The sequence below is a fragment of the Balaenoptera acutorostrata genome, chromosome 6 (assembly GCF_949987535.1).
Source record: "Balaenoptera acutorostrata chromosome 6, mBalAcu1.1, whole genome shotgun sequence".
NCBI classification, from domain to species: Eukaryota; Metazoa; Chordata; class Mammalia; order Artiodactyla; family Balaenopteridae; genus Balaenoptera; species Balaenoptera acutorostrata.
Genome location: NC_080069.1, coordinates 32,410,405 through 32,437,726, shown reverse-complemented (window position 1 = coordinate 32,437,726; position 27,322 = coordinate 32,410,405). Strand labels below are relative to the sequence as shown.

The 27,322-nt window shown below is 40.2% G+C and overlaps 1 protein-coding gene across 10 annotated transcripts in view; it reads right to left on the bottom strand.

Moving 5' to 3' along the window:
* Positions 1-27,322, bottom strand: part of LOC130708511 (dihydropyrimidinase-like) — a 117,781-nt gene that overhangs the window by 6,922 nt on the left and 83,537 nt on the right. For 2 of the 10 annotated variants that reach the window (XM_057549211.1, XM_057549215.1), the window contains one exon: positions 16,405-17,337. The exons of 2 other annotated variants lie outside the window; for them this stretch is intronic. Coding sequence is in view for 5 of the 8 variants with exons in the window: in XM_057549215.1 (XP_057405198.1) it covers positions 17,284-17,337 (54 nt within the window). In the remaining 3 variants the exon portion in view is untranslated. 6 more of the 10 variants (XR_009008734.1, XM_057549203.1, XM_057549222.1 and 3 more) reach the window with 6 other exon arrangements.

The following is a 27,322-nucleotide window of genomic DNA, read 5'->3' as shown; positions in this document are numbered from 1 at the left end:
ATAGTCTCTTGATTTTAAATTCTGCAGACCTAGGGTAGTATTCTGTGTGTGTGTGTGTGTGTGTGTGTGTTTGTGTCTTGGGGGTTTTTGGAAAATATTAATTTCTTAGTGCCTTTCTTCAATGTACAGTATCTGAAATTTCCTTGGTTCCTACTGATTTAACCCTTGGCCACTTTTATGACTGCAAAAGTACCAGACCTATTATTTTTATAAACAGATTAGGATTGTAACTTTTCAGCTACTTTTATAGTACTCTATAAATCAAAATTGCAATAATCTAGTTGTTTACTGCTACGTTTCAAAAATGATTGGACGTTCCTGGAAAAGATGGTGGACATTATTTAACTTTATTAACATTATTTAATGCTCACACATTATTTAACTTCAATACTTGAAACACATCAACACGAACCAAAAATAGAGTCTTTATATTAAAGCTGTAGAGTGACCACAATCTGGTAATATACACCACAGAAAATATCTACTGGAAGCAGTAAATTTGTATGAAACAAGCAAAATGTTGAGAAACAACAGTCATCTCAAACCTCAATGCTGTTTTAGAAACAGTGAGAGAGAGAGGGTTCTGAAGTGCTCTATCAACGGACCTCTGTTTAGAAAGGCAGTGGCTGGGTGAGCAGCATGGAAACCTTTTGAGCTGGTTTCCACTCAACAGTTGCCCCCAGGGGAGAAAGAAGCCACCCACAATGGGTCCCTTTCTGTTGTCCACAGGAGGCTCTAGCTCAGGAAAAGTGGGGCTTTGAGTCAGGTTAGGACACGTGGACCACAGGCCTAAATATAAAGCTTAAAAACTACGAAACTTCTAAGAGAAAGCACAGGAGGAGATATTTTAAATCTTTGGTTAGGCAAACATAGATACAATACCAAAAGCGTAAGCCATAAAAGGAAAAATTGGTAAATTAAGCTTCATTAACTCATTGTTTAATTTGTTCTTCAAAAGACAGCTTGAAAGAAATGAAGACAAGTCACAGACTGTGAGAAAATATTTGCCAATCATATATAATAAAAGATGTGTATCCATAAGTATAAAGAACACAACCCCAAAATAAGAAATCCAAAAGCATAATTTTAAAATGGTGAAAGACTTGACATTGCATCAAGAGAGACATTCAAATATCTAAACTCATGAAAACGTATTCGACCTCATTAGTCATCAGAGAAATGGCAAGTTAAAACTACAAAGAGATACTATTACACACTAGAATGACTATAATCAAAAAGATAACACCAAATATTGGCAAGATACGGAAAAAATTGGAAACTACATTGTTGGTGGAAAGGTAAAATGGTACAACTACTTTGGAAAAGTTTGGCAGTTTCTTAAGTTAATACAAATTTGTCATGTGGGCCAGCAAATCCACTTCCAAGAGAAATAATAACAAACGTTTGTGCAAAAAATTGTACACAAGTATTCATAGGATTTTTTTTTAAATTTATTTTATTTATTTATTATTGGCTGCATTGGGTCTTTGTTGCTGCACGCGGGCTTTCTCCAGTTGCGGCGAGCGGGGGCTACTCTTCGTTGCAGTGCACAGGCTTCTCATTGCAGTGGCTTCTCTTGTGGAGCACGGGCTCTAGGCGCACGGGCTTCAGTAGTTGTAACACGTGGGCTCAGTAGTTGTGGCTCGCGGGCTCTAGGGCACAGGTTCAGCAGTTGTGGCGCATGGTCTTAGTTGCTCCGCGGCATGTGTGCTCTTCCCCGACCAGGGCTCGAACCCGTGTCCCCTGCATTGGCAGGCAGATTCTTAACCACTGTGCAACCAGGGAAGCCCTATTCATAGCAGGATTATTCATGATATTCAAATGTCTGCCAACTGATGAATGAGTAAACAAAAAGTGGTATATTCATACAATGGAATACAATTCAGCAATAAAAAGAAATGGATAAATAAGTCTCAAAAAAAACCACATTTTGGTAAGTGAAGAAACCAGATGAAAACAACCACGAAATTATGTGATTCCATGTATATTCAATGTCCAGAGAAAGCCAATCTAAAAAGAAGATAAGTTAGTGGTTGCCTGCGGCTGGGGGTGAGAATGAGATTGACTGATGAAGACTGTCAGCACCGGAGACCTTTCCAGGAGGTGTTCTATAACCGGATTGTGGTGATGAGTGCACAACTCTCTGAATATACTAGAAACCGTTGAATCAAGTATGAATCTCTGATAATGAACATAGCTACTAATGAACTGACTTTCTTCCAGTCATTACATCAAATACTTTATCTGTGTTGTCCATGATGAACATTTGGAAGTCTATGACTTGGAGGGGGTGGCAGGCGTCAGCACAGAGGACAGTATGCCAGAACAGAACAGGAGGCAGCCCAAGGCAAATTCGAAAACAGAACAGGGTCTGGTCGTAGCTCATTTACTCAATAGCCATGAGTCCTTGGACAAGACCCTACTCCTCACTGAACAAGTTCTTTCTGTGAAATAGAGAGTTGGGCTGAAGGACTATATTTGAATTATCTTAAATCCTCCTGCTGTCTTAGTGTTTCCCAGGCCAAGTTGGAAAATTCTCCTCGTCTCCAGACAGACCTCTGTCACTGAGAAAGAACTACCCATACACACCTTTCCCGCAGGGGATGTGGAGGCCCCTTTGTTCGGCCTCACACCAACCAATGTCCTATTTTGATGACAATGCACAAGCCAGAAAACTTCAAATCTTGGGTTCCATTCCCCCAATTGTTGGTACTTATCCTCAGAGTGACTGTCCCCTGAGCCCCACGCCATCCCTCCCCTGCTTAATGGCTTCCAAGAACTTCCTTGGAGGCACGCTCCATGCTGCTCGTCACCATGGGCCCCTTTGTCCTCTCACCCTCATTTAGTCCACAGACCCCGTGACATCTGAGGAGGCTGCCGATGGTTCCATGCACAGTGCAGAGGAAGCCCTGGAGTCAGGTCATCTAGAGGACAACCAGCATCACCACCTGCCATCCGTGTGAACCTGGAGAGTGGCTTAAACTGACTGTGCCTCAGTTTCTCCATCTGTGAAATGAGAGTAATCGTGCCCCAGCCCACAGAGCCGTTGTGAGAATTAGGTGAGACGATACATGGAAATACTTTAAATTGCACCTGATGTGTAGTAAGTACAAAATATGTGTTATTATTATTATTAATGATAATAATGTGAATGAGACAAATTGGCAAAAAGAACTCGATACAGGAGTGCAGATCTCTTACCTCTTACATGATCCAGTAGGAAATCACTCCAGGAGGGCTTAGGACTTACATGACATCCAGGTCCGTGATTTTTCCTGCAACTGCTTTATGGAAGCCACCCCAAATACTGAAGACTGAAGGAGTATTTCTGTTCCCTTAATTCACATGCACGGCTTAGAACCAGCTTCCTGCATGTTCTGTTGACAGTCCAGATCTCCTGGCAGTTAATTCCAAGCCCACCCCTCCATCTCCCACAAGGGGGCTGATAGCTGAGAAACTGAGTGTCCCACCCACCCTGGGGGCTGGAGCTGAAGAGAGAGACCTCTGTTCAAATTCCCAGCGTGTTTAGGCTCTGATGCCAGTGAAAGTGAAAGAGGCAGTTAAAGTGTGGTGTGTTGTCGGGTTTCCCAGCTCCTTGCAGGTAAGAAAGACTTGTATTTGCAGCTTAGCCCTTTCTCAGCTCACAAGCTCAGAACTAGTAGAGGTCTGGAGGCCAGACCTCCCAAGAGGCTGCCTCCATGCAGGCAGGCCTGAGTGCCCTACCGGGATAGCAGAGATGTCTCTCTATCTGCGCATCCTAACACTGCTGCTGCTGAGCTGAGTTGAGTTAGAACAGGGCTGAGTTGCCATTTCCACGGCTTCAGATCTGTGGGTGATACATCATTTTATGGCTGTCACATCTGCCTCTTCCACATTCTTGATTTCTTTTGTTCAAGTGAAGAGAAAACCCTCATTTGCCCTGGGCAATCGACCCACAGTCTCTGCTTGGAGCTGAGCACCAGGGGATTGGTGAGTGCACGTGGCCCACGGTTCCTCCACATCTGTTTTCTGTCCCTTAGTGGCTGGGTGGCCTCCCGGCTCGTCTGACTCCCCAGCTTAGATGGATGTGCAAAGTCCTTATTCTTCGTCCCTGGGGATGAGGAGCCTTGCTTCCTCGTTGTTTACATTTTTAAAATTACACAGTGATTACATGTTCAAATTAAACATCCGAACAATAAGGAGGCATGAAGAATAAAACTTGAAAATCCTATTTCCACCCATTCCACTCCCCTTCCCAGGGGTAACTCTTATTCACAGTTCATTGGAGATCCTCCAGGACCGGTTTCTATTTACATATATACCTATATTCAAATAGATTTTTTTAAATGCAGAACAACAGCCTTGTTCTTGTTCCTTGTTCTGACTTAACCTAGGAATTTTTCTATACCAGGCCTTCATTCCTTTTACTTTATGAAGAGTATTCTGTAGTTTGGATGTGTTACAATTTATTTGACTAATTTTCTTTTCGTAGACATTTAAGTTTCTTATTTTTTTCCTACGACAAACAATGCTGAAATGAACATCCTGGAACATGTAACTATATGTGCCTCTGTGGGAATTTCTACGATGTGGATTTTAGAATTGGAATCTTGAGTCCAAGAGTTTGCAAAGTCTTTCTTTGGATAGGTACCAACAAATAGTTTTATCAGGTATCTATATGACAAGTTTTTTTTAATTTCTTTTCTTGACTTTGTTATCTTTCTCTCTACAACTATTTCAAATTTTTATACTATCAAGTCCGTCAGTGTCTTCCATTATGGCCTGGAAATTTTGCCTTGCTAAAAAGGTGTCCCCACTCCACAATTATAAAAAGGCCATCCTTTCTCCTTCAAATACTTCTTCGTATGGATCCATAGTCGCTTGGTGAGCGGTTTGTCTTGCCTTGGCTAATGTCAGAACTTTCCAACTATTGTTGATTTCTAATATGTTTTTGTATCTGGTAGGACAAGTCTCCTATCTTTCTCTTGTTCGAAATATTCTTTGACATTCTCACACTTTTTCTCTTCTGGAAGAATGTTAGAATCAACTTACCATATTTTAAAATCGGCACAGTTGTATCTGCACCATGCAGCCTTCAAACATGTTGATGGAGACCTTAATTCTCTCAGGTACAAACTACCTGATGAGATCAAATGCTCCAACCAGCTGTGTTGATGGAAACCTCTTCTGAACATGCTAGAAGATCCACAGGGAGAGACTTCCCTGGCGGTGCAGTGGTTAAGACTCTACGCTCCCAATGCAGGGGGCACAGGTTCAATCCCTGGTCGGGGAACTAAGATCCCACATGCTCCACAGTGCAGCCAAAGAACAAAATTTTTTTAAAACAGAAGATCTATATTTATTAATCTTTGTCCCCTCTGCCCCCTGCATCAGTGCAACCTGACCCTCATTGACCCGGTAAACACTGAGTGAATAGATTCTAGGACAAGAGCAATGAGCTCTTGTTATAGACTCACGGCGTTGGCTCTTCCTTACAGCCTTGTACAACCCTGAGCAAATAGCTTTACTTTATGACAGTTGGCTTTCTCATCAGTAATATGGTCACAGTCTTACAAGTCCTGCCTACCTCTCGGTGATTCTCGAACCAAATGTGTGCCGTGCGGTGTCAGAGCACGAAGAGGATGAGCTAAGGTGAAACTCCCTGTCTAATGAAATGAAAAGGGGACGAGGTGGAAAGACAGGTAAAAGCTCGACAAGAAAGCAAATGTTCTCCTTGGACTGTTTGCTACCCATCCCCCAACCACCCACAGAAGGCTCTAGAAGAGACAAAAGACATCCTGTTCTCAGGATCCCTGGAAGTCTTAGGGAGCTGCCTGGGACCTGGGGGAGTAAAACACCTCCAAAAATGATGGATGAACTTCTGCTTAAAACATCTGACAGAATTGCAGAAGAGTGTACAGAGCCCAGACCCAGCAATGACTCCTCCTCTCCTTATCCTTACCTGTCTCTGCTCCTCCTTGGTCTTCTGTCTGTTGGAAATCAGACCGAGGAAAACGATGGTCCTTAACTGAAAGCTTACAATGTACCAGATGGTGTTCTAAGCACTTTTTCATCCTCAAGGAAACCCTGTGAGGTGGGGATTATTGACATCCACAGTTTATGGTTGAGGAAATTGAGGCACAGAGAGGTGGAGTGACTTGCCCATCATCACACAACCAATAAGAGGTAGGATCTACATAGAACCCAGGTAGTTGGGCTCCAGCGACTATGTGCCCATCCACCAAATCACACTGCTTCTTATGCAAAATCACATTTTCAATGTGCCTTCTCTCTCTGTTGGTTACATGTATCTGAGGATCCTAAGAATCTTAGATATCCATCTAAGAGGTATATATTGATACTTACCTCCAAAGTAAGGTGTTTGGAGTGATGTTCAGCTAATGTTAATGTTAATTCATATTCAAAATGAAAATGCTTTGGAAACTATAGTGTACTTTAAACATAAAAGATTTATTTGGTTTACGAATCACTGTGCTGTATACCTGAAACAAATACAGTATTGTAAATCAACTAAATTTCAATTTTAAAAGTTCATTAGTTAAAAAAAAAAAAAGACTTCTGCATCCTAATTCCAGGAATCTGTGAATGCTACCTTATTTAGAAAAAGGATCTTTGCAGATGTAACTAATTTAAGGTTCTTGAAATGAAGAGATCACTCTGGAGTATTGAGAATTGGCGGGGGGGTACCTAAGTCCAATGATAAGTATCTTCAGAAGAGAGACACAGGGGAGATGAGAAGACGTGAAGACAGAGGTAGAGATCAGAGAGATGTAGCTACAAGCCAAGGAAAGCCAAGGATTACCAACAGCCGTCACAAGCTGGTCATCTTACCCCAGAGCTTCTGGAGGGAGTGCAGACCTGCCAACATCTTGATTTTGGACTCTGGCCTTCAGAACTGTGAGAGAATAAATTACTGTTGTTTTATTACCTATCCTCCCCCCCAAAAAAATGATTTCTTGGTTTATATTTTTATGTACTCTCGCATTTGTATTTCATATCTATTTCATTTTCAATATATTTTTTTCTGTTCAATGTATTTTTGTGTTCTTGTAATCTGCTAAAAAGTCTTATAAAATATGATATATTTAATTCCTGTATAAGATTTATTAGATCTGTTTTTTATTTGTCACTTATGTGTACCTATTTGAATCCTATTTTGTGAATAGTATGTTGCCGTCATTTTTGAAATTATATCTTAAAATTTTTATTCTTATGCAACATTTTCAGTGTAATTACTACTGACTAGATGACTCTAAGTGAGATATTTCCTTTAATTTTTTGAAAGATATGGATGAGGCTATTTGACATTAGTTCTTTTTCTTTTAAATTTAAAAATCAAATTATATTGAAGGATTTCTACCCCAGATGTTCCCATCTTCAGCCACACTCTCACGAGGCAACCACTTAAACCTTTTTCTCTTTATTTCTTCTGGAGAACCAAACATTTATCTAAATAATGTTATGTCTCTATTTCCTCATTTATCAGCCTTAATTAGGATCTCCTATTTCGAAAATATTTTGTACATATCTTTTCCCCATTTCTCTATTTGAATTACTACCTTTCATCTGTTCATTCTTCTAGGAGTTCCTGGTTTATGCCAGGTAATAACCCCTTATAGTTTCATGCAATTGCATTACTATCTGTCCTCTATATCTTAGCTGTCTCATTGAGCAGAAGCGTGCATTTTGATGTAATGAAAGCTATCAACTTTTATTCCTTACAGTTTTTGCTTTTGAAGTTTAGTTTAAGGACTTTTCAACACTCTTAGCTCTCCACTGATTTCAGATCTTTATTTTCACATTTAGGTCTTTAATCCAGCTAAAGTCTATCCCTGTATCAGGGTTAGGTAAGGGTCAAATTTCATTTTTATTCTTCTTCACATGGTGAGATTGTTTTCCCAAATCATTCACTAAGCAAACTGTTGTTTCTCCATTAATTTATTCTTATAGTTTATCTTACATTAAGTCTCATACAAACAAGGATCAGTCTTTAAGTTATTATATTCCCTTGGTCTGTTCATCTGTTCTTGTGCCAATTTCACTGTCTTTATTAAATTATCATCTTTCAACATTTCTTAATATTTGGCAGGGCACACTCACCCTTTGTTTTCTCTAAAATTGACTTCACTATTCATAGATTTTTCTTCCTTCATATATGTTTTAAAATAAATTTAGTTGAGTTCCTCAAAAAATATCCAAGTGTAATTGTCTGATATTGCATTTCATTCATAGATTAATTTAGGAAGAGTCAACATCTTATAATATTAAATTGTCCAATCTAAGAAAATGGGATATCTTTGTAAATATTTATTCAGATCTTCAATCTCCTTTATTAGAGTTAAGTTTTCCCATAGAGGGATTTTTGGATTCTTGGATAATTTCTAGATATTTTATACTTTTAGTTATTGTAATTTGTATTTTACTTTTATAGTATTTACTGGCCAGTTTTACTGGTGTAGGAAAGCATTGACTTTTTTTTCAAATTTATTAGTAATTTATTATAGAGTAAATGCTCCAAGTAAAAGAAAAGAATTTTAAGATTGGATAGCAAAAACTTAGGTATATTAAAACTCCACATAATGTCCACTGTGTGTAAAGTGACATTAAAAAAGTAAGGTAGGGCTTCCCTGGTGGCACAGTGGTTGAGAATCTGCCTGCTGATGCAGGGGACGTGGGTTCGAGCCCTGGTCTGGGGGGATCCCCCATGCCGTGGGGCAACTGGGCCCGTGAGCCACAACTGCTGAGCCTGCGCATCTGGAGCCTGTGCTCCGCAGTAAGAGAGGCCACGACGGTGAGAGGCCTGCGCACCGCGATGAGGACTGGCCCCCGCTTGCCGCAGCTGGAGGAAGCCCTCGCACAGAAACGAAGACCCAACACAGCCAAAAATAAATAAATAATAATTAAAGGTGCTAATAATTAAAAAAAAAAAAGTAAGGTAGTATAAGATTGAGCAATTAAGGAAAAGCAAACTGATACAACTACTGATATACTTACTGATCAGCATCATTAAGAAGTAGGACAGCAGGGATCCTTGTTCCCTCTTCTTGCCCCAAACACGGGCAGATGTCTAGGGGAAGAGTTTTCATAACTGGATTCCAGATGCTTTTCTGTCTTTCCACCCAGACTGGCCACTACAGTTCTGCCTCTTCCAGGAAGCCACGTCTCCATCACCAAAACTGTTGGACTTGTGACTTGATTATTCCCTTCTTCCAAGGAAAGTTAGCCTGTTTGTCTTGGTTCCCTTTGTCTCTGAGTCTCTCCGGGGTGACACAGAGGGCCCACGTGAAGTCTGCACATACACTTGGTTGTCTCACAGGAGAGGAATGCTGAGGTTATGGGATTTATTTCAGTTTCTTTGAAGTAGGAACCAAGCCTGCTTGTTGTCTCAATGGGAGAGATGAGCTCGTCTTTCCAAGTTCCTCGCTGCATTTTTCAATTCGATGTTACTGCTTCAATTCCAACAGATGTTTTTCCCCCAGGATTATCCTGCTGAATTGCTGGGTCTTGGGGGACTCCTCTTCTCTCCACTGTCCTCAAATCTTCTTCTTGTTCTAACCAAGAGATCAGAGTGGGTTTCAATGATTGATACCCTGCTGTGGTCAGGTATCTGACCACAGATCTGACCATGGTCTTGTAGTTCTCCAGCATTACATCTCTGAAAAGAGTCCAGTAAAGTCCACTCTTCCTGGGTGAAGTCCACAGCCACATCAGCGAAGGTCACTGAGTCCCAAGAACAATTTCTCAGACACTCAGTCATCATCCTTTCTGCCTCTGTCTTTTCCTCAGGAAGGCAGAAAGGGTCCTTAGAAAGGACACTTTTTTCCATTTTCATTTCTTGTAGGTACTGAAAACAATTCATTATATATATGATATACACATCATATTTGTATTAGACACCACTGGTTAAGACTGCAGCTGGACATTTGAAGGGAAGAAAGATGAAATTTTTTTTTCAGTTGACATTCTTGAGCTTCCTTGATGGATGTTGGAGAAGCTTGAGGCTCTGGGCTTCCCTTTAATTTATCTCTGGCTTATTCCTTTATGCGTTCAGTAGATAATTAAGAAGTTATGAGCAGTTGAGAGCAGAAACATTCAGAAACTGTCTTGGCATTATAATTCAAAGTTCCAAGCACACTCTGAACCACACGATGACCAGCATGACTCCAGCACTGATTTTTATAAGTTGATTTTGAAAACTTACTGAATCATTTGCTGGCTCTTTTGTTTTTTTCTAGTTAGATGTTCATTATACCTCTTATTTCTTTTTCTTTTGTTGTAGCATTGTCCAGGATCTCCAGAACAAGATTAAATGGTGGCAGTGGTAGTGGGCACGTTTAACTTGTAATTAACCATAAAATAAGTTGGGAAGTGTTCTCTCCTCTTTACTGGAAGAGGAGCAATTTGTAAAAATTGGTATTAATTCTTTAAATGTTTGGAGAAATTGTCTATTTGAAAACATCTGAAACCTGGGGGTTTCTTTTTCAGGAGCTTTTATTACAAATTCTATTTCTTTAATGATTATAGAACTATTCATGTATCTATTTTATATTGCTGAATTTTGGTAGTTTGTGGTTTTTAAGGAATTGGTCCATTTCTTCTACGTTATCAAATTTATGAGCATTGAGTTTCTTGTAGTATTTGTTTCTTATTATTTTAATGGCTGCAGGATCCTTTGTGACATTGGTGATTTGTGTCATCTCTCTTTTTGTCAAGAGGTTTGCCGATTTTATTGATTTTTTTTTTGACAAATGAGTTTTTGGTTTCATTAATTTTCTCTCTTGTTTTTATTTTCATTGACTTCTGCTTTTTTGTTGTTGCTGTTTGTTTTGTTCCTTCTGTTTGCTTTTTGTTGTTGTTTTCTCCTTTCTTTTCTATTTCCAGTCTTTTGAGTTAGGAATTTAGACTACTGATATATTTTCTCTTTTCTAATGTAAGGATTTAGTGCTATAAATCTCCCCTCTCAGCCCAGCTTTAGATGAATCCCACCAACTTTGATATGTTGTATTTTTTATTTCATTTATGCAATTTTTTAATTTTTATTTTTAAATTTCTTTTGAGACTTCCTCTTTGACCCATGGATTATTTAGAAGTGTATTGTTTAATTTCCAAGAATTTGGAAAGTTTTCTGTTGTCTTTCATCTACTGACTTTTTTTTTTTTTGAATATCTTTAGTGGAGTATAATTGCTTTACAGTGTTGTGTTAGTTTCTGCTGTACAACAAAGTGAATTGGCTATATGTATACATATATCCCCATATCCCCTCCCTCTTGAGCCTCCCTCCCACCCTCCCTATCCCACCCCTCTAGGTCGTCACAAAGCATTGAGCTGATCTCCCCTGTTCAGCTACTGACTTCTTGATTTGATTTTGTTATGGACAGAAAACATACTCTCTATGATTTCAATTCTTTTAAATTCATTAAGGTTTGTTATATGACCTAGGACATAGTCATCATGGTGAATGTTCCATGAACACTTAAATAGAATGAGTATTCTGCTATTGTTGGGTGGAGTGTTCTATAAATGTCAGTTAGATCTACTAGGCTGATGGTATTGTTCACTCATCTGTATTCTTCATGATTTTATCTCTGGTAGTGCTACCAAATACTGCAAGTTGGGTACTGAAATACCCAACTACAATTGTGAATTTGTCTATTTCTCTTTTCATCTCTGTCAGTTTTTGCTTCATGTATTTTGAAATGCTGCTAGGTGCTGCATACATACTCAGGATTGCTACATCCTGGTGGGTTGATTAATCCTTCATCATTATGCAATGCCCACTTTTGTTCCAAATAATTTTCCTTGCTCTGAAATTTACTTTATTTGATATTATTATGGTCACTCTTACTATTTTCTAATTCCTATTTACATGATACATCTTTTTCTATCCTTTTACTTCCTACTTATCTATGCTATCTGTGAAGTCATTTTCTTAGTCTGTATATAATTGATAAATGTATATTATTCACTATCTATTTTTAATTTTTTTCCAACTTCTGAAGAATAAATGATCTCTTTTAATTGGTTTATTTAAATTAATCATTGATGTGTTAGAGCTTAAGTTCTGCCATTTGGTATTTGTTTTCTATTTGTCCCTTTGTTTCTCACTCCTCTATTTTTTTCTTGCTTTCTTGTGAGTTACTTGAACGTTTTTTAACATTATATTCTTCTTTATTTGTAATATTTTTTCATATACCACTTTGTATAACTTTATTGGTGGTTGCTTTAGGTAAATTACCTATGTAATTTATCACCACCTATGGTGTCAGGGTTTTTACCCTTTTGAGTGAAGTATAAAAACCCTATTTCCATTTAGATCCCTTTACCCTACCCACTTGTTAAATATAATTGTCTTAAGTGTTTTCCACTATATACATTGAGCACCATATCAAATGGTACTATGATTTTAGCTTCAAACTTAAAGTATAATGAAAGAAACTCAAGAGGTGTAGAATAGTCTGTTGGGTTCACCTCTATATTTCTTCATTCCAGGGTTCTTTCCCTCTCTGAAGGTCCCATCATTTGTCTGCTGTCATTTTCTGTATTAGTCTGCTCAGGCTGCCGTAACAAATACCACAGAGTGGGGCGGCTTAAACAACAGAAATTTATTTCTCACAGTTCTGGAGCCTGGAAGTTCAAGATCAAGGTGTTGTCAGGTTTAGTTTCTCCTGAAGCCTCTCTCCTTGACTCATAGATGGCTATCTTTATGCTGTGTCCTCACATAGACTTTTCTATGTTCATGTGCCCCTGTGTCTCTTCTTCCGGTAAAGACATTAGCCCTATCGAATTAGGGCCCCACCCTTATGACCTCACTTAACCTTAATTATATCTTTAAATATCTTATCTCCACATACAGTCTCATTGAGGATTGGGGTTTCAACACATGAATTTTGGGGGACACAATTCAATCCATAACATTTTTTTTTATGTTTGGAGAGCTTCCTTTAACAAATCTTTAGATGTAGATCAGATAGCAACAGATTCTCCTAATTTTCTTTCATCTAAGAAGTCTTATTTTCCATTCATTTCTGAAGGATAATTTTGCGAGATATAGAATTCAAGGTTGACAGTTCTTTTATCACTTGAAAGGTGTTGTGCTGCTAAGTTCTGGCTTGATGGTTTCAGATGAGAAATACGGTGTCATTAATTTGGTCTTCCTGTATAGTTAATGCATCATTCCTCTCTGATTGTTTTTAAGATTTTTGTTTTTTGTCTTTAGTTTTTCAGGAGTTTAATGATGATGTGTCTTAGTTTGGACTTGTTTGGGTTTATCCTATTTGGGTTTCACTTAGCTTCTTGACTCTGGAGTTTTATGTCTCTTGCCAAATTTATGAAGTAATTAAGCATTATTTCTTTGATATAATGAAAGAACTATTTGAGTATTTTTTCAGCCACACTCTCTTTCTCATTCCCTTCTGGGACCCTGATGATAGAATATTATATATTTTAAATATTTAGTTACATATCTGTTTCATAGATCCCTGAGGCTCCGTTCATTTTTTTTCAGTCTATATTTTTGTTTTTTTCATACTGTATAGACTCAGTTGATCTGTCTTCAGGTTCATGGATTCTATCCACTGTCATCTTTACTCTACTATTGAGTCTACCACGTGAGGTTTTTTTTTTTTAATATTCGTTATATTTTTCAGTTCTATAATTTCCATATGGCTGTCTTTTGTATTGATAATTTCTATTTTTTGCTGAGATTTTCTATTTTTTCATTTTTTTCAAGAGAATTTATAATTGCTTGTTGAAGCATTCTTATTAAATACAAGGATTTTAAAATCCTTATCAAATAAATTCAGCATCATAGTCATTTCAGTACTGGCATTTTTTAAATTTTAGTATTGGATTTTTTTTTTCCTCATTAAAAGTGTGGTTTTCCTGGTTATTGGTATAATGAGTGAAATTTTATTGTATCCTACACATTTTGGTTATTATATTAGGCGATGAGTGAACTTTTATTGTATCCTACACATTTTGGTTATTAAGAGACTTTTAAATGCTATTTAAATCTATTTTATTAGACACTCACCCTTTTTAAGTTTAATGTCTAGGTTCTGGCCTATTTTTGTGAGCTGTAGTTCCAGTGACAGTTTAGTTTTCAGAGCCCTTGACATTCTATTCTGGTCTGCTTCATTCTTTGGCATTTCTGGGGCTCTTGCTCCAGTCCCTGCAGGTGTTGCCTGAAGGGGTGGAAGTTGCTTTCCTGGGTCACCTAGAGTGCAAGGCCATGTTCAGCCAAGGGAGGTGGAGGGACTGAAACCACAGGGCCTGGATCTTCTCATGCCATTGGGTGGAGAGTGGAGCCATGCCAGGCTGTGCTGATGCTGCCCCGCGGTGGATCAGTCTACCCACCAGTGCCCAGGAGAAGGGGTGGAGAAGGGGTTGGGTCAGCCCAGTGTGACTTCGAAGGCAAGTGGCACCCTCTGATGTGGCCCCTTGTGAAGTGGGAGTTAGCATTCCACCCCACCCCCCACCATTTTGGCTCTGTTGGGTTTCTCCTTTCTGGGTTCTTAGGCCAATGCCTTTCTTGTCTGTCTGTTTGTTTGTTTGTTTGCTTGTCTATGCACATTGGTGATTCCAGGTTTCAGGCCTCTCTGGCACCCATATGAGGCATATAGGAGATAAAAGAACTCACCACATCATCAGTCCTGAAGTCCTGAGGTATCTAACTAGTCCACCTCTTCTTTCCAGCTTTCAGAATCCTTTATTCTTGTCTGTTGGATTATTTCCAGGCTATTTAGTTGCTTTTTTTTGGGGGGGGGGGTGGAGGAGGGATAAATGAGCCTACACTTTCTTGTTCTGGAACTGGAAATGCTATTAAAGATTTTGCATATGGAAAGAGGAATGAACCATTTAAATTGCATGGCTGCAAGAGCCATTTCTGGGCTTTGGTACAGAGTGGGCACTCTGTAATCATTATTGGTTGAATGAATGAAAAAAATGGAGTTTTCATACTTTAATTTCAGTGTCCTGGGGGCATGTGTAAGACAGAGCCCTGTTTTCCTGAATTCTTGGACAAGTACTTCTCAGGGCTTTTAGGCTTCATCTTTCTGAGAAAAGACCACAATGAACTGGTGGCCTGAAGGTAGGAGATTGCTATTGTTCAAAAGCGGATGACACTACTATGTCCTTATGTCTGTCCATCCATCCATCCATCCATCTCTCTGTATATATATAATCACCTCGAGGATCATTATTCTTTTCTCTTTTCCAAAAAGAAGAAAACTTGCTCTTAAGTATTCAGACATACTTAGCATAATAAGTCAGGACTCGAAAACACCCCCTTAGCTAGAAACTTTCTTCAAGAAAAAGGCCAGTATTTAAGATACAGAAATGATAAAATTTTTGAAATTTTACTCTTAGTAACACCAGATTAACATGACAGAATGTCAGCATTTTTTAAAGATGTTAATGTTGAGATTTCAATGAGATTGCCTTCAGCTCATATTCCCTTTTCTCTGTGAATATTATGCTGCCTCTCAGATGTGGCTTTTTAAATAAAAACATCTTAATGAAGCAGTAAATAATTCTACAGTGAGGGGATCAGCTGTGAGGGGTGTGTTTCACAAAGGATCACACTCGCAGGTTTTGTTTTTGTAAATCTGAATTTTACTCCCCAATGGATACCCCACTTTTTGTATTCAAGAGATGAAATACATAAGGAATTCATTAAGAAATCAGGCTTTGGTGGGACAGCTTTGATTTGACACTTTTGAAATATGATCTAGGTCACAGTGGTGAATGGTGCAAACCTCTTTTTTGGCAACGGCATCTGGACTCGATTATTTTAAATTAGGTCGTGGGGTGCTGGCATCCACCCCTCTGCAAAACTGCTACTGCAGACAGCCCTTGTTCCCCGAGATGATATGGCAGATTAGATGAGTTCTGAATACTTAGAAATAAACTTTTATATTAATTCTCAACTTTGCTGTTTCAGTACCCTGTTTTTATAAGCTTTTAGAATGTCACCTATTATCTTTCATTAGTAATGATGGCTTTCATGCCAAAGATAAATTAAACCTGGAGCATTTTATTAATATTTAACTTCTTCCTTCAGAAGGATAAGTGACACTAAATAGGTTCTTCAGCAAATATTTATTAAACGAATGGAAAATTACCCCAAGGTAATCTACCATTAAGAACACGCAGTTGTGCTCCAGGAGGTCCGTGGGCAGCTTTGTGGCTACCTGCACACTTTGTCCCACGGGCTTCACTCCCTTTCCATATCCAGTGTTCAGGAATTCAAAACCCAACTGTCTCCTTCACTCCACCCTGACTGCAGTCAAACAAGAGGGTGTAAAATTGGGTTTAAACCCAGTTTTCGGCAGCTAATACGTACAGTTTTCTGATTTCAGGAATGTTTATATTTGAAGGTTGATTTTTCAGAATCAGAGTCTGGTTAAAAAAGAAAGAAAAAAATACACTTTAACATCTAAAGAGTTTACCAACTGTATTTCCTCTTTTATGTTGTTTCAGAAATAGTCACACAGACATTTCTTAAATAATTTCATAGAAACCAAATTCCAAGTGTGTTTATGTTTCAAAGATGAATGGGTTATTTTGATGAGCTTTCAAATTTGAAAGGGCTTTATAACAAATATTTTGGGAAGAGATTGTGCACCAAGAAGATATGGAATGCGGATCTTCATTTGTACCCACACGTCAGGGTGACACAATTGGATCCCACTTATTCTTCTCCCCAAGACTTAGCTTAAAAGCACCCAAGGGTGTAGACTATTAGCATCTGTCATATTATATCTCAAAGCTCTCCAAGAAACTGAACTCATTTAAACCCACCCAAAACCCACTTACAGATGAGAAAAGAGACAGGGAAACTAACTTGCCTCTCGTCCTACAGCCAGGATGTCACCAAGACCTGTTCTTGACTCCTATTCACTCCATTTGCTTTACTTTTCTCTCTATCACACAGCAATCCAAAATGGGCTAAAAATAGCCCTGGAAGATAAAATCCTGGGAAAACAATAATTTCCAAAAGGGCCCTCGAATCTCCCTTAATTTCTAACCAACGTGACTTTCCTTTGTTCCACTGAACTGTAACAGTCTTTGTGTCCCACTCACTTACTTTTAAATTTGGGATTTTTTTTCCCTTCAAATGATGGTGTTTGGGGTTTTTTTGTGGGTTTTTTTTGTGTGTGTGTGTATCAAAAAATAACTTATAAATCACAAAGTGAGAGAAACGCATTTATTTGTTAGAGAATAGCTGTTTAGAGTCTTGGGAACATTATTGATATTCCTGGGCTATTGTTTCCGAATCCCTTTTCATCTGTTTCTGGACAGGCAGGGCAGACTCTTCCACGTTAAGAACAGAGGACTCTGGAGTTTTTCAGGAAGATAGAATTTCAATAAGGGTCTCCCAGTTTCTTAGCTCTATGACCTCAGGCAACGTTTTGAGCCTCAGTTTCCCCTTCTATGAAATGAGGTGGGACAAGCTGCTTCCCAGAGGTGTGGGGCAATTCCACAAGGCAGAGGTAATCAGATACCCGACCCACTTAGGGCAGAGCCCTGATTCCAGCGATGGCCAATCAGAATGGAAGCACACAACTGACGGCCAATCAGAATGGGCGCCCACAGCCAGCCTCAAACTCAGCTCTGACTAAGCGGGTCACGCAGGGCATCCAGCCTGGTGCTGATTGAATGTCTACTGACTGACTGTGGCTGAGCTTGGGCTCCCTCAGAAGCAGACCCTGAAATGAAGATGAAAGTGACAGCAGTGTATCTGGGAGGTGATCCCGGGAAGCACCTGCAGGGGAGCGGGAGGCACTGCCATCTCTCCAGGGACGGATATCAGTGAGAGGGTCACGCTGTGGACATCAGGGGCTCAGTCCTGCTGGGAACCTCTCAGTTGACTGCTTGGAGAGTCAGAAGGCTGGTTAGTGGCCCTACTCCTGCCCCTCTGGCTGAGGGCTGCTCAGCACATTCTTGCCCACTCTGCACAAGCTTCCGCAGCCACAGGCGCTGGCTGTAGGTGTCACAGATGGGCAGACATGAGCTCTGAGAGAATGTGGCATCCACAGCGTCTGCTACGACTGCTGTTACAGGTTTTGCAAAAGAGGACTCAGCATTTAGCGAGTCTCCAAGGGGACAGTGGTCACTTTCAGCAGAGGGTTAAACCTAGGACTTCGGAGGACCTGGAAGCGCCCTGCCTGGTGTGCCGCCTCTCCCTGTTCTCTGCACGGTGAGCAGGCCTGGCCTGATGCTCAAGTTCAACTCCAGGCACCGACAGCAGGCCTTCACCCCAATCAGTCACTGGGCGAGTTGCGCTCCCAAGGAAAGGAGCTCGCTACAACTGAGACAGACCCTGAAGGAGCTGACAGCTAGGGGCAACAAGCCCTTCCTTCAAGGAGTAACTGGATGGCGTGTCTGTCCAGTACGTTCTAGAATTCTGGCAGGCAGGATCTCAGCTGCCCAGGGCCACCCCCTCTGAGGGTCCTTCTTTGGAGAAAAAACCTCCTAGCACTGACATGTGGAGTGAAAGAACTGGCTCACTCCTAGGAGGCCACTAGCCCCAAACTCCCTCAGCCGGCTTCTCAGCACCTGACTCTTCAATACGGGCAGATGGATGAGGGTCACCGTCGTGGGCGGGACCAAAACAAATGGACAAATCAAACATAATCAGGTAAAGAATTATTTACACACACATTCCCGTGGTTGGATATCATCAGAAATAGAAGAGAAAATTCTGCATTTGTGAATTGAGAAGAATTATCAGAGACCCCAAAAAAACAGCCGAAATTACTTTTTTTTTAAGTTCAGTAGGTGGCATGGAAGATAAAGTTAAGGGAATATCAGGGTAAGAAGGATGGGAAAAATGGAAAATATAAGAAAATTAGAGAATCATTCTAGGAGGAACAATATCGAATTACCAAAGGTATAGAAAGAACGAACAGGAAAATAAAATGTTAAATGTTAGCAGATTCGCATTCACTTGGGTTTTTTTAAATTAAATGCTTCCGCTTCAGCCAAATATTCTAGCCGAAGCTGAATTAAAGAATATGGGGCTTAGAGTTATCTACTTCCGCCCAAAACACCAGGGAGTATCGATAATCCTAAACTTCCATAGAGAAAAAAATACAGATCTTCTATTGTGACAGACACTGTGGATGTCCCCAGATCAGAAGCCTGCAGTATGGACCCTCCTGGGGGGATAATCATATCCAGGCCAGGCATGGTCAGCCAGGGCCCCTTGGCCAGTTACTGGACAGGGTGTGTTGTGGCACAGCCCTAACCAAGGAAATGCAGGGAGACATCTACTGGGACTGTTTACTCTTACTGCTACTCTCCTTGTTACTCGGGCTGTGATGTGTGGAGCTGGTGCAGCCGTCTTATCCCAATGAGGAGCACCATTGCTGACACACAGAGGAGGGAGGAGCAGAGCTGGAATGAACCTGGAGCCTTGAAGAGCATGGGAAGGTGCCAATCCAACCTTGGGATTGCTTCCTTCTAGACCTCTCCTTAAGGGAGCAATCAGTGTACTCATGCTACTTTTAGACAGATGTTATGTTCTGGGGAGAATCAGAACCATGCACCCCAAAATATGCCACTTTGGCATAAGGATTATTTTGAGCTGAAAGCAGTTGAGAAGCAGCAGATATAGGAAAGGCTCTCTAGCCTCCCCCTATCTGCCTAAAAACAGGGCATAAGTTTCCCTTCGTGAAGCTGTACCCCTCTCCCCTACCAGGAAGGGAAGAACCACCTTTATCGCTGGAGATGGAGGTGATAAGTCTGCATTAAAAAACCTTACTAAATAATCCTTATTTTTCACTACTTTCTCCCGTATATTTACCTCCCCAGAATTTACTGCCTCTAGAAGCCTAAACCCCTCTCCTTTATCTAATTGCATCTCCACAATTTATCACTTTGTTAAAATGACATAGAAGTCCCCAGGTCTAACCACTCCTTGGGGCCTTTACTTTTTTTCTGTAGAGGTCTCCATGTACACATAAAAATTAAAATGAACATCAAATAAAATTTGTGTGTGTTTTCTCCTGTTAATCTGTCTTTTGCCAGTTTCATTTGCAAATGCAGCTACAGAAACTAAGAGGGTAGAGGAAAAGTTTTGCCTCCCCTACAGCTCCTTGCTACCCAAGGCAGCTTAATTAATACACATACAAACAATCAGAAATAATAGTAGCATGGAACTTTTCAGCAGCAATGTGAGAAGTTAAAAGAGTAAGAGATTAGTAGAGAGTGCGCATTTCCCTCTGCCCTCACCAGCACTTCCAGTGGGTACCCCATGGTTTCTCATTGTCATTTTAATTTACATTTGCTGATAGCCAGTGAGACTGAGCATTTATCCCAGACTTATTGGCCATGTAGATTTCTTCTTCTAGGAACTGTCCACTCATTTCATACACTTTGAATTCCTTGCTCTTTCCTTACTGATGTGTAAATTTCCTTTTGTCTTCTGGTACTAATCCCTTATTCTCTATGTTGAAAATAACTTCTCAGTCTGTAATTTGGGGGGATTAGGGCTTGCATTCTGGCTGTGTCATCTTTTTTTTTTTAAAGACTTTATTTATTTTATTTTTTTTCAGAACTTCACTTTTTTATTTATTTATTTATTTATTTATTTATTTTGGCTGTATTGGGTCTTCGTTTCTGCGCGAGGGCTTTCTCCAGTTGAGGCAAGTGGGGGCCACTCTTCATCGCGGTGCGCGGGCCTCTTACTGTTGTGGTCTCTCTTGTTGCGGAGCACAGGCTCCAGACGTGCAGGCTCAGTACTTGTGGCTCACGGGCTTAGTTGCTCCGCGGCATGTGGGATCCTCCCAGACCAGGGCTCGAACCCGTGTCCCCTGCATCGGCAGGCAGACTCTCAACCACTGCGCCACCAGGGAAGCCCAAGACTTTATTTTTTAAAGCAGTTTTAGGTTCATAACATAATTGAGAAGGTACAGAGATTTCCCATATATCCTCTACCTCCTCACATGCATAGCCTTCCCCTTATCAACATCACTCACCATAATGGCACATTTGTTACCGAGAATGAACCGACATTGACACATTATAATCACCCCCAAATCCAGTTTACCTTAAGGTACATTCATTTTTCATTTATCTTTTTCATCGAAGTATAGTTGATTTACAACATTGTGTTAATTTCTGCTGTACAGGAAAGTGACTCAGTTACACCCATATATACATTCTTTTTTATATTCTCTTCCCAGGCTATTAAATATAGTTCCCTGTGCTATACAGTAGGACCTTGTTGTTTATCCATTCTATATATAATAGTTTGCATCTACTAACCCCAAACTCCCAATCCATCCCTCCCCCACGCCCCCTCCCTCTTAGCAACCACAAGTCTGTTCTCTATGTCTGTGAGTCTGTTTCTGTTTCATAGATAGGTTCATTTGTGCCACATTTTAGATTCCACATATAAGTAATATCATATAATATTTGTCTTTCTGTTTCTGACTTACTTCACTTAATATGATAATCTCTAGTTGCATCCATGTTGCTGCAAATGACATTTTTTCATCCTTTTTTATGGCTGAGTAGTATTCCATTATATAGAGAGAGAGAGAGAGAGAGAGTACACTCTTGATAATTGTACATTTTATGGGTTTGGATAAATGTATTATGATATATGTTCATCATGATAGTATTATACAGAATAGTTTCACTGCCCTAAAAATCTTCTAAGCTCTGCCTCTTCATCCCTTGCTCTCTCCCCCTTCAATGACAACCACTAATGTTTTTAATGTCTCCATTGTTTTGCCTTTTACAGAATGTGGTATAGTCAGAATCATCCAGTATGTAGGCATTTCTAGATTGAGTTATTTCTTCCTTTTTTTTTTTTTTTTTTTTATTTTTTAAAGAGTAAGTTTTTTTTTTTTTTTTTTTAAAGGATTTTCTTATTTATTTATTTATTTATTTATTTATTTTTGGCTGTGTTGGGTCTTCGGTTCGTGCGAGGGCTTTCTCCAGTTGCGGCAAGCGGGGGCCACTCTTCATCGCGGTGCGGGGACCGCTCTTCATCGCGGTGCGCGGGCCTCTCTCTATCGCGGCCCCTCCCGTCACGGGGCACAGGCTCCAGACGCGCAGGCTCAGCAATTGTGGCTCACGGGCCCAGCTGCTCCGCGGCATGTGGGATCTTCCCAGACCAGGGCTCGAACCCGTGTCCCCTGCATTAGCAGGCAGATTCTCAACCACTGCGCCACCAGGGAAGCCCTCTTCCTTTTTTTAATTGAAGTATAGTTGATTTACAATATTGTGTTAGTTTCAGGTATATAGCACAATGATTCAGTTATATATATATGTCATATATACATACACACATATATATGTATATATATATATATATATATATATATATATTCCCTTTCAGATTCTTTTCCCTTATAGATTGGTTGTGTCATCTTTGAGACTGAACCAACTCCTTTGTGATCTTAGGCAAATTACTCAACTTCAGCCTCCTCTTTTCTAACCAGGTGATATAACCCAACTCACAGGATTGTTTGGGGCATTAAGTGAAATAAAGTATGTCAACAGGGTAGTAGATTAATATATGGAAGTAGCTTTTGTGATTTTTAGAGCAAGAAAGAACCTTAGAAATCATTGAGTCCATTGATCATCAAATCAATGCTATTTAGACAACACTTACCAGCTACCAGGGGCAGTTTTGAGAGTTTTACACATATTAGCCTGTCTAATCCTCACAACCACGCTATTCGATAGATACTATTATTACCCCACTTTTAGTATGAGAAAACTGAGAAACAAAGAGACTAGGACACTTGCCCAAGACATCTTGGAGTGGGTAAGCACGATAAAGCTATTGATACAATTTCTGCTCTTTCATCAACTGGGAGGAGTGCTCGCAACAATTCAGTTAAGAAAAAAAAAAAGAATGTTGTTTAAACAGGAGATCATTTGAAAAGGACTGATAACCACTCCTTAGCTATTGCAAAGACATCTCAAGTTTCTAAAGAACTATTGGTTGGGACCTACACCAGGGTGCGAGGAGCCATGGACCCAGACCTGAAGTGTCAGCTACAGTCCTCCTCCCAAGCCCACAGCATCCCAGGCAGTGTTCCCTGATCATTTCCCATAAGTTTGCAAGAAATGCCTTCGGATGCTGTAAGGAGGGACCACCCACCCTCATTATACACAACTGTGCTCTTCTGGGAAAGTCTGTAGCTTCCATCAGATTCTCAAAGGGGCTTATCATCCCAAACAAGGTTAATTTACTAAACAAGCTACCAGTCTAAATCTTAAGCTCCCCCCAAAAACCTAAGAGACAGAACTTTCTTCTTTTTACTTTTACAATGAAAAGAGCTCCAGTTTCCCTGAGCTGCAGGGGCTCCTTGAGCAAGATTTACTCATGTGGATAAAGGAGAGTCAAGTGGTGGTGTAATGAGAGGGGGAAAAAAATCCATTTTTTCACACTCTTATGTTCAGTTCCTGGGATCCTGCAAATTAAACTGACAAAAAAAAAAAAAACAGATTAAGGTGAGAAAAAGTTTATGTCATATACAAATGAGGGAGCCTCACAGAAATGAAATGAAAAAATGAGTGAAAGATTGTGGAAACAGGACAAAGGAAAGGGGGTTTATGTTTCTAGGGGCAGTAAATTGAGGGAAGATAAATATATGGGAGAAACTAACGGAAGATAAGGGTTGTTTTAGTAAGGTTTGTTGGTGGGGATCCATCTCGGTATTGACTCTGTGATAAGAATGTTCTCTGCTTAGTATGGAGAGAGCACTTTATCACTGGAAATTGATGACCTGCTTTTAGGTGAGAAGGAGGAGGCCAGAGCCCTTTCTGCACCTGCTGTTTCTCAAGTGTTTGCAGCTCAAAATAATCAATATGCCAAAGTGGCATTTTTGCGGTGGCATATTCTGATTTTTCAGTGAGGGGTGTCTCCATCACTCCCCTCCCCACCTGCCCCATCCCATCAGCCTTCTCCCAGGACAGGGTCATTCACTTTCATTAAGCAGGTAAACAGCCTGGAGATTTTTAACCAGAATGGATATTCTATGCAAACAAATGCTCTGGGGACTTGGATGAGCTCTGCTCAATGACCAGAAGTTGTGAGGCCCTGGGATTTGGGCCCCTGGGGGGACCTTCCCAGTGTCAAGGCCTCCGCTGCCCCCCCCCCCCTTTCCCTGAACCATCACGGGCACTGTTTACAGCCACTTAGTTCATTCCATCTCAACTGGAATTCAGGCTGGGCAGCTATATTCCAAATGCTTTCTTCAATGCTTTCGAGGTTTATTGCTATAGAAAGAGTTTTCTGAATTAAACCCATCTAGGTTAAAATCCATTCAAGGTTTTAGCAGAGCTTGGTGAACAAATGCTAATTCGCCTATACGGTTACACTTAGGTAAGGAAACTCGGGCTTGTTGAATTTAATCCAATACTTGGCCCACAGCACTCCAAGGTCTGGAGGGAGTTTGTTTAAGCAATCCTATTTCTCAAAGCCGAAACATAAGTAAATTAAAATTCTTTACTGTATTGGGGAAATTTGAACAGATCACATTTTCCTGGTGGTACTATTTTCAAAAGGAGAACGATGAATCCAATTGTGTGTATTTTACAAGCTAACATAATAATCTCCCTAACACCGTTCTGATGTATAAACAAACAAGTGTGGGTGCCCAAGGGGGAAACAACTGTGTATTTCAATATGAGGAGCAAAACGGAAAAGACATCCTGTCTCTTCAACAAAGGGAGATTTCTAGTTCATTTTGAGCAGGGTTTAAGGGTTACACTATAAAATCTTTTAAATAACATTTTATTATGATAGAAATAAATATATGTTCATTGTATAAAAACTTTAAATTGTTCAGGAAAGCATCAAGGGCAAAAATCACCCTTGATCCTTCCCCACAAAGGTAACAAACCAATTATTATTAATACTTGCAACGAGTAACTTGATTAGTGATAGAGTTAGTTTAGGGGGTAGGGGAGTAACATTTAAAGAAGAAATGCTTGAAGATGGTCCACATAACACTTAAAATCAAAATAATAATAATAATAGTTATATATATATATATTAAATATATATTAATTCCGTGGAGTAGGTATTCACCCCATTGTATAAATGAGAAATGTTTTTCTGAATGAATTTCTGCTGGCATCTTTATGAATTGTCCTATTTATAATGATACTGTTCCTGAGTGATTGGAGCAATAACCATAATTAATGATTAGCATTTAATGAGCCCTACACTTTGTCAAGCACTTATTTGATTTTTTGATTTTTTTGTCAAGCACTTATGTTGATTTTGCCTCAAAAACCAGGCAAAACCTCTCGCGAATAACAAACTTTTTATGACTAAAAATTTACTCGTTAGGTCAAGATTAATTAGCAGGATATTATACTAAGATATTAGAAAAAATCCAGTGCCTTTGGCATGGAGCACCCGTTGAAATGGTAACTAGCGTAAAACAAAGGCTACCTCTGACTTTAGAACTGTTTTGCATCAGTTACACACACCAGGAGGGAGGCACCGGATTTTGGACCCAAGGGATGACGAATGCAGCAGCCGCGTACAGAATGGAGTCTAACCCTTTGAATAAATAAATATCTGCAAGTTCATACTGGTGCAAATAAAAACTTGAATAAGTAAATAAATGGGGAAGTAGCAACAGCTCTTTCTTACAGGTGAATTCCAGTTAACAATGGCATAAGGAACGAGGGAAATAGAAAATCAACATTAGGTGGATACAGACATAATAATCGTTGTAGGCAAGATCCGCCGATGGGTGTGAAAATTAGTGAGGAAACGTTTGAGAAGAAATAGGATAGTTGCATTGTCTCAAAATATCCCCCCCCCTCCAATAATGACACTGCATAGTGGGGACCCCAACAGACAACCTTCCCCAGGGGACTGAGGGTGACCTCACCAAGGATCGGACAGACCCACATGAGGAACCCGGAGAGGGCACCTTGCACTAAGAAAGGTGCAACACCGCTTGGGTGGTTTTCCTGCTGAAAATGTGTAACCTCAACCTAATCATGAAAAAGCATCAGACCCAAATCAAGAGGCATTCTATAGAAATAACTGACCAGTGCTCTTCAAGACTACGTTAAGGCCATGAAGGACAAAGATGACTGAGGAACTGTCCCAGAACCGTGGAGACTAAGGAGCCATGATAACTAGATGCAAGGTGGGATCCTGGAACAAAGAAGGGACGTAGTGGAAAAACTGGTGAGACTTGAATAAGGTCTGTAATTTGTGTAGTAGCATCCTTTCAACGCTAATTTCCTGGATTTGATCACCATGGTTTGGAAGATGTTACAGGAACCTGGGTGATGGTATGCAGGAACTTTCAGCCCTATTATACAACTTCTCTGCAAGACTAAAATTATGTCAAAATAAAAAAATATAAAGAAAAGAAACAATGGCAACAGAGAGAATGGTTTCCTCCCACTTGAGCACCAAATCACGAGTCCCACGGGTGGCCGCTCTCCGTGGCTGGCGTGGATCTGTGATCAGTGATCTCGCTGAATCTCTCATGGGCAACTGGAACAGTCCCAGGAGAATCAAGGGCAAGATTTATTTAGTCTCATGAAAAATGGAAAGGTGCCAGTTATTAGTAATAAGAGAACTGGCTCTTGATCACCAAGACTGGCGTATGACTTGAACAGAAAGTCGAATTAAGGAATCTTCAAAGATATGCCAACAAATTGACTAAAATGTGTTCATAATTTAAAATGGAAGGCATGCATGATGTTCTCAAGCTTGTGTTGAGATTGCTGGGGGGCAGCAAATAATACCCCTCTTTTCTTCTCCTGAATTCTGAACTAATTGACAAATAAGACAGTCAGTGACCAGGATACCAGTTTTACAAGTGTTAAAGTGGATTGGAGAAAAGAGTTTTTCCTTTACTTTCTAAGGGCTTTTTTCTTAATATCCTCCCCCAGCCCCATCCAGTCACAGGCAGATCTGAGCCACCACAGCCCCTGAGAAGGCAGAAGAGCCCAATGACCAGATCTGGAGAGCCTGTTACCTCCAAAAGTCATGGATGATCCAGAAACCCTCGGCTTCCCCCAAACACCCATCAGAGAAATTCGCCTCTTCCTTTGTGCTGACTGGAGTGAAGGAGAAGAGATTCCTTGCTCCTGGGCTAAGCTCAGAACGCTGGGGGGAGAAAAAGGGAGGATGATTTCCCTGCAGCTTATATCTAAAAGTCTAGCAAAACTACATGAATTAAGGTTGCCAGGGGCTGGGGGAGAGGGATGAATGCAGAGTTAGTGTTTGATGGGGACAGAGTTGCAGTTTTGCAAGATAAAAAGAGTTCTGTGGAGGGATGGTAGTAGCATAACAACGTGAATGTACTTAATGCCACAG